Raw genomic sequence first — 7,500 nt, 5'->3', positions numbered from 1 at the left:
AGCAGGAGGCGCTGACAGCCGAGCTGCAGCAGAGACGAGCTGAGCAGGAGAGTCTGTTAGCTCAGAGAGACGACCTCGACTCCCAGCTGCAGGTAACGCACACACACACACACACACACAGCTGCAGCTTTATACCTGTGTGAAGAGACAAACGTCTGATCCTTAGGTTCATTATAAATGTGTCCACTGTCTGATGTGATAGCTTTTACTTCCATATCTCTGGTAGAATGACGCCTCCTTTGCTTATTGGCTTTCTCAGTTCAAACATAACTACATGTACCATAACTGATGGTATCAACACTGCGACGGCCCATTACATGTTTTACAGTCCAGGTTTCTGCTAGTTCACGTAGTTCAGCATCACTCAGGTTCCATCAGTTACTTTTCTCCTTCTGTGCTTCTGAAATACTTATAATTAATATTATATATTAATCTATTATATTAATAGATTTTCTTGTGTGTCTCTTTCCTTCATGTCCTTTAGGAATCAAGTTTTGCCAACAGGAAGCTGCTGGAGCAGTTAACAGAAGAAGGACAAGAGAAAGAGAGACTGCTGAGGGAGCTGGACGAGGCTAAGAGGGTACGCACGCACACGCGCACACGCACACACACGCACACACACGTACACACGTACACACGCACACACATGTACACACACGCACACACGCACACACATGTACATGCACGCACACACATGTACACACGTACACACATGTACACACGCACACACACGCACACACACGTACACACACGCACACACATGTACACACGCACACACACGCATACAGAAAAACAGAATACACATATTGTTTGCATGGTATATCTGCATATAGGCACACAGAGATACACAAACACATTAAGGTCATAAGCACTGGACTGATCGTCACAAACACAATGTGTGTGTGTGTGTGTGTGTGCGTGTGTGTGTGCGTGTGTGCGCGTGTGTGTGCGTGTGTGCGTGTGTGTGTGCGTGTGTGCGTGTGTGTGTGTGTGTGTGTGTGTGTGTGTGTGTGTGTGTGTGTGTGCGTGCGTGTGTGTGTGTGTGTGTGCGTGTGTGCGTGTGCGTGTGTGCAGACAGCAGAGAAGAGGAAGGCCATGTTGGATGACATGGCCATGCAGCTGAACCAGGAGAAGTCTGACCACAAGGAGGCGCTGTCAGACCTCAAACTGCAGCACGAGAAGGAGGTGAGACACAGACAGACGTCTCTGCTTACTCTGACTGAGTCTCATCTTTGTCGTGTGAATTTTGTCTCGCAGTTTTTCTCTTCGTTGATATTTGTGTTTCTTCCCATTTCTTGCTCCTGTGAGAGCGTTTTCCTTTCTTCCTGTATTATCACCTGTTCCCTGTGTCCTGTTTTTTCTTATGTATTTTCATTGGTGTCTTTTTATGTGTTTAGAAGGTGTAGAAGTACAAAACAACTGCGTCATATTCGTGAATGAAGTTTCTCGTCTCCTCTCCTTGTTTCTCCTCCTATCCTTGTTTCCTCTCCTCTCCTGTCCTGGTTTCCTCTCCTTTTTTCCTTTCCTTGTTTCCTCTCCTCTCAGGTTCTCGGGGTGAGGGCTCGGTATGAGAAGGAGCTCAGAGGACTCCATGAAGACAAGAATCGCTCTGAGGAGGAGATCCGACAGCAGCTGAGAGACGAGAAGGTAAAGAGGGGGAGACAGAAAAGAGGATGGGGGACATGGGAAAGCACCAGGGGGAGGAGGTGAGGCGTAGTAGTGGGGAAGGAGACGCCTCCAAAACACTGTAAAGGTTCTGAAACGTGTCTCAGCTGAGTATTTAACACAGTCAATCCTCATAACTTATGATATGGTGTGTGTGTCTGTATGGACTGTGTGTGTGTGTGTGTGTGTGTTTTCAGGCTCGCACTAAAGAGTTGGAGGGTCTCCAGCCGAAGGTGGAGGAGTTACAGGCTCAGGTTCAGTCCATGGAAGGAACCAAAGGCTGGTTCGAGAGGCGACTCAAGGAGGCCGAGGTCGGTCTGACAGTGACTCAGCGAATCAGCTGCAGTGTGAAAGTTTTTAAGTTAAAGTTAGAGGTGCTGTCACCCAGCACATCTCGTGACCTGTGTGAGACTCCACTGCACCTTTCAGTCCATGGGAGGACAGCAGTGTCCGAATCGTTCTTGTGTATATTTCAGCACCAGCTCCATTTATTTGCGTGTGTGTCTGATCACTTTGGTCGCCGTTTATTTTCTGCCTGAAGCTGTTTGTCTTTCTTTGTGTCTGTGCGAGCAGGAGAACATAGAGAAGAACTCTCTGGAACATCAGGAGGAGATCAAACGGCTGCAGAAGGAACACACACTTCAGCTGGAGGTACACGCACACACACACACACACACACACACACACACACACACACACACACACACACAGTTTTTCAGAACAAGATGTTTCAGAAAGCATCTTTGTAAATAGAAATATAAGAGTGTGTGGGTGTTTGTTTGTACATGCAGTCTGTGTCGGTGTGTGTGTGTTGAATCTGGTCCAGCTCTAATTGAATGTGTGTTTCTAATTAAAGTGTAGCTGTCTCCATGGTAACACGGAGAGGTTAAATCGTGTTAACAGCAGATCAGAGTGGAGGAGGCTCATGTTAACACTGACAGTCTGTTACAGAGACTCTGAACAGTCACACAGTCTGTCAGCGTGTTGCTGAAACACTCAGGATGGAGCTGACTTCTCTCTCAGCGCCTTGTTTCCGTCTCTGGTTCTGGTTCTCAGTCCTCTGTCAGTGTTTTTACATCCGTCCTCTCCTGTTTCCTGTCGTATGTGGTGCATGCACCGTCCTTTCTTACGCTACAAGCGGTCGCCCAGAGAGAAGGCTTGGTTTAACACGATAGTGTGATGGAGATTGGAGGGAGGGCTGGACAACTGGTCAGCATCCGACTGAAACCGACGTGAATCCCTGAAGTCAGGCAGTCGCCGTCCAGACTGAGCCTGATTTTAACTCAGAGTTTGTCGTCACCACGTTTAGAATCATTTCCATCAGAGCGGTTGTTTAATGTTCAGCACGTCACATCACAACAGAGCCCTTATCGTCGTTTTCATTAGAGTTTCGTAACCAGCCAATAAAGCATGACCCTCTGTGCATCATGGGATATGTCAGTGTGGATGTAACGAGTCCCTTCAGCCAATCAGATAACCAGGCTGACTGCTCCTCCACTGAAATCCCTCTGGGAGAAGGAGTTTCCTCAGAGACTGCCTTCACTGATTACTGTGTGTGTGTGTGTGTGTGTGTGTGTGTGTGTGTGTGTGTGTGTGTGTGTGTGTGTGTGTGTGTGTGTGTGTGTGTGTGTGTGTGTGTGTGTTATCAGACTGCAGCCTTGTACTAAGAGCAGGACGAGGAAACTTAATAGGAAAAGTTAATTAAGGATGGAAGAAGTCTGATTAGCGGGCAGGTTCTGTGCGTGCTGTGGCTTAGAGTTTCAGTCGTCGTATCGTTTCCTGTCTGACTGGCTGAACACGGACGATGTGTTCAGTCAAACCTCAAACAGCAAACGTTTTCTTCACCATACTCCAGTTTATCCCGTCTGTCTCTGGTCAAACCCTGAGGAATCAGGTCGTAACGGCAGAAATAAGGAAACATTTTTATGTTTTGATTCAGGAGCTAAAATAAAGAAATGAAGAATATATAAGATATAATGGAGTAAATTAAATGTGCTGTTTTATTCTTCTGCAGCAAGATTCAAGGCTCTGAGTCAGTTTTCATGGAGCTTAACTGGGAAACTGGAAAAAGTGCTGATGAAACATAAACTCACCAACATGTTTTTATCTCATTTTATCACTCCAGGGTGTGTGTGTGTGCGCGTGTGTGTGCGTGTGCGTGTGTGTGTGTGTGTGTGTGTGTGTGCGTGTGTGTGTGTGTGTGTGTGTGTGCGCGTGTGTGTTTAAATGCAGTTTAATGTGATCGGGTGATAAAGACCTGATGAGAAAACTCTGGATCTGACACCAGTCCCACGCAGCACGTTCAGCTCGAAGCTGAAAATCTTTGAGAAAACACTCAGGTTCTAAACTTGGACATGTAACTGGACTCTGAGGAAACACTGTCTGTAACCTGTGCTGTTGAAAACACGAGTGGTTACAGCCACTCACTAACGCTGCTGTCGGAGCGATGGTTAAACAACCAGCTGAGAAAAGGAAAGGGTGGATGTGTGCGCTCATCCAGGTGCAGGACAGTTAACAGAATACAGCAGGACAGGAGACGCACTGTGTGTCCACACTGTGAACAAGCTGCCAACTGTGGACCTGATGCAGCAGTTAACAGAGCCTGTTTGTCCAAGCACACAGAGACACTGAGTCCTCAGCTCCATCAGCTCAGGAATTCTAGGCCGTGTGGTCAGTGTTTCATTGTACCTTCATACTTTGACCATCATGGTGATGAACAGGTGTCAGATGTGATTCTGGGAGTTGGGAAAGTTGAACTTGTTGAAACTACGTACATCTGATCCAACATGAGCTTCACTGTGACTTAAAGTCACTGAATGCATCAGTGGAAACCGTGAAAAAGCAGGTGAACTGAATTTATCTGGTTTGTCTTCTGCCGCTCACCTGCGCTCACCTGCCTCTTTGCTGTGTGTGTGTGTGTGTGTGTTAATTATCTTCACACACATCTTCACTGTGCTTCTTTAGAACTTCTTGTCTTCTTCGGTTTCTGTTAATTGTTCTGTTGACTGTATCTCAGTGAAAAAAACCTTAAACGCCTCAGAAATTACCACAAAGCTCATTTCTGCCTGGTGAGCTGTGTGTGTGTGTGTGTGTGTGTGTGTGTGTGTGTGTGTGTGTGTGTGACGTTACAGGGAATTAACTGACTCGGTTGTTTTCCTTCAGCATTACATGTGTTTTTTTCCTCTGTCAGGTGGGCGGCTGCAGCCTGCGGCTGCTTTAATGTAGATTTTAGTCAAATTAATTAGCAGCAGAAGATTAGAAAAGAATTAGATGCAGTTTTTTTGTAAATGAATCCTCGGTCAGCAGGATTAGGAGTGAGGGGGCATCGTGGAGGGGGAGATGTAGCTTCTTTAAATATTTATTTTTCCTTTCTTTCACCAGAAGAGCAGAGCGACTGACACATTACCAGATCTGTACGCTGCTGAACTCCTGTTTCTCTGTGCTGTTTGAAAGACTCTGTCCTCCTGTCTCTCTTTGACCGTCTGTGTGTCTCTGTCCTGCAGGAGAAGCAGTCAGAGATGGAGGGGTTGAAGCAGCAGCTGGCAGAGGTGGAGAAGCAGCGGGACGAACACGGTGACACCATCGGTAAACTCAAACAGGTAACTGCTCAGACCCGCACTGAATGTCTCCTGCTGGCAATGTCCTGTGTCTTTGTCTCAGCCTGATGTCTCTGATCCCTCTGAGCCACAGAGCTCCACTGTCACTGATCGGTGATCCACACCATTACACTGGGTCACATGATCCTTCATCAGCATCAACACACACACTGTAGTTTATTCTGACTCAGTCACAGAAACACACACACACACACAGACACACACACACACACACACACACTGTAGTTTATTCTGACTCAGTCACACACACACACACACACACACACACACACACAGACACACACACACACACACACACACCGTCCTGCTGCCACAAACACTCTCTACAGCACCAAATGTGGATTAATCCGCTGCTGAAAATAGTCCCCAGCAAAGTCCCTGTCTCCTCCTGACAGTTATTAAACCAGTGAGCAGCTGTTTGATTCAACGACTCAAACTTTTTACTTAAATAAAACTGTTTGTGTGTTTGAGGTGTTTTTAAAAATTTACGTCTTCAGTTGGAACCAGAGGAATCACACCAGACCCCAAATGTTCGTCCTCTCCACCCACTGTAAACCAGTCTTACCAGTTACATTTCATCCTGTCCACTGTACTGTTGGAACTCTGTCTCCTTTTGTCTTAATGAGACATTCCTTTGATAAGAAGAAAAACTTAATTTGTACAAAACAGTGGGAACAAACACAAACCAAATGTCACATTCAGCCACGTGAAGCACTGAATGAGCTCAGAGCAGGAAATGACAGAAGCCGTCCTCTGTCTGCAGGACATAAAGGACACCGTGGACGGTCAGAGGATTCTGGAGAAGAAGGGAAGCGCAGCGGTGAGTTTAATGTTTATTGACAGATGTTACCAAAGATAAACTGATGGATGGACAGTCTGTGCGGAGTGATGGACAGACAGACGAGTGGATGCACAGAGTGGAATTTGAATAGAGATGAGAACGAGGGAAGATATTTTGCGGAGTAATTTAAGAGCAGTCGTGCATGGAAAATAATAATTAGAAAGTAAATCCCTGACTGTGTGTGTGTGTGTCTGTGTGTGTCTGTGTGTTTCTGTGTGTGTGTGTGTGTGTGTGTGTGTGTCTGTGTGTGTCTGTGTGTGTGTGTGTGTGTCTGTGTGTGTCTGTGTGTGTCTGTGTGTTTCTGTGTGTGTGTGTGTTTCTGTGTGTGTCTGTGTGTGTCTGTGTGTGAGGGCAGCTGAAGGATTTGAAGCGGCAGCTGCAGCTGGAGAGGAAGCGAGCGGACAAACTGCAGGAGAGACTCCAGGAGATACTGACCAACAGCAAGACCAGGACAGGTAGAGACACACCTGAAACAGCCTGACGTGTGCTCACACCATGATGTGAGGTCAGTCTCTGGTTTACAGACAGTCTGTGGCTCAGACTGTGTCTGGGTTCATGTTAAGGTCAGTGAGGTTAACGTCTGGAGCTTGTGCCGTCAGTAAATTTCCCTAAATTAGATTCTGGTTGACTTATCAAGATAATGTCGTGGGATCTGAGGTTAAGACCTTTCAGTCAGTGTCCATGGTCGTCCTGGGAGACAGAGGAAAGAGAGGACTGACTAGCTTCTTACTGTGACAGTGCTACACTCGTTCAGTGGGCCTCTTCCATGTGTAAATGAAAACCAGTGTGGTGAGTGAGAGTCAGCAGGTGTACAGGTGTGTTGCCATGTAAACACACGAGTCCTGCAGAGCTTCAGACTGATCGTACTGCATCCTCCCGTTCTTGGGAGTCTGGATTCACTTAGTCCACTTGGGTTTGAAGAGATATGTTAAAGTCGGGGTCCGTGTACAGACCACTCCACCAGCTGACACAGGAGTCGCGCTCTCTCCCTTTGCCCACCTGCAGGTTTACAGGTGAGATGACACCACAGGAACGGCCTGTTCAGGTGCTGTCCAAGGTTTCCTCCTGTTCACAGGGAGCTGTTTCTGGGTGCTGTCGCTGATCTGGGGTCAGACTCTGGGTCTGGGTTTTGATTGTGGAAGGAGCTGTTTAAATAAAACTGAATTAAATTGAATTAAGGCTGTTAGTGACTGAGTGGAGATAAAATAAAGAAATGTAAAACAGTGTTATAACTTACAGTACAAAGGTTAGTCTGTGTTTAGTCCTGATGAAAGTGGCATCATGTGATAAACTCCACAAACCTGTGGGAACCATCACAGATCGAACAGAGCTCTGTTCACTGTCAGTGAATCCGAACTTTCAGTGACACTGAAACTG

General features: G+C 46.7%; 1 protein-coding gene across 4 annotated transcripts in view; it reads left to right on the top strand.

Annotated features, from left to right (window-relative positions):
• gripap1 (GRIP1 associated protein 1) overlaps positions 1-7,500 on the top strand; it is a 35,897-nt gene that overhangs the window by 16,201 nt on the left and 12,196 nt on the right. For all 4 annotated transcript variants that reach the window (XR_005894629.1, XM_041047230.1, XM_041047221.1 and 1 more), the window contains 9 exons: positions 1-92; positions 485-580; positions 1,075-1,185; positions 1,546-1,647; positions 1,863-1,976; positions 2,239-2,316; positions 5,169-5,264; positions 6,046-6,102; positions 6,479-6,578. The exon at positions 1-92 is cut by the window's left edge and continues 43 nt beyond it. Coding sequence is in view for 3 of the 4 variants with exons in the window: in XM_041047230.1 (XP_040903164.1) it covers positions 1-92; positions 485-580; positions 1,075-1,185; positions 1,546-1,647; positions 1,863-1,976; positions 2,239-2,316; positions 5,169-5,264; positions 6,046-6,102; positions 6,479-6,578 (846 nt within the window). In the remaining variant the exon portion in view is untranslated. The remainder of the gene's footprint in view (positions 93-484; positions 581-1,074; positions 1,186-1,545; positions 1,648-1,862; positions 1,977-2,238; positions 2,317-5,168; positions 5,265-6,045; positions 6,103-6,478; positions 6,579-7,500) is intronic.

Source organism: Toxotes jaculatrix, chromosome 2 (genome assembly GCF_017976425.1).
Source record: "Toxotes jaculatrix isolate fToxJac2 chromosome 2, fToxJac2.pri, whole genome shotgun sequence".
In the NCBI taxonomy this organism is placed as follows: domain Eukaryota; kingdom Metazoa; phylum Chordata; class Actinopteri; family Toxotidae; genus Toxotes; species Toxotes jaculatrix.
Note: the sequence above shows the minus strand (reverse complement) of the source record. Positions and strands in the feature narration are given on the sequence as shown.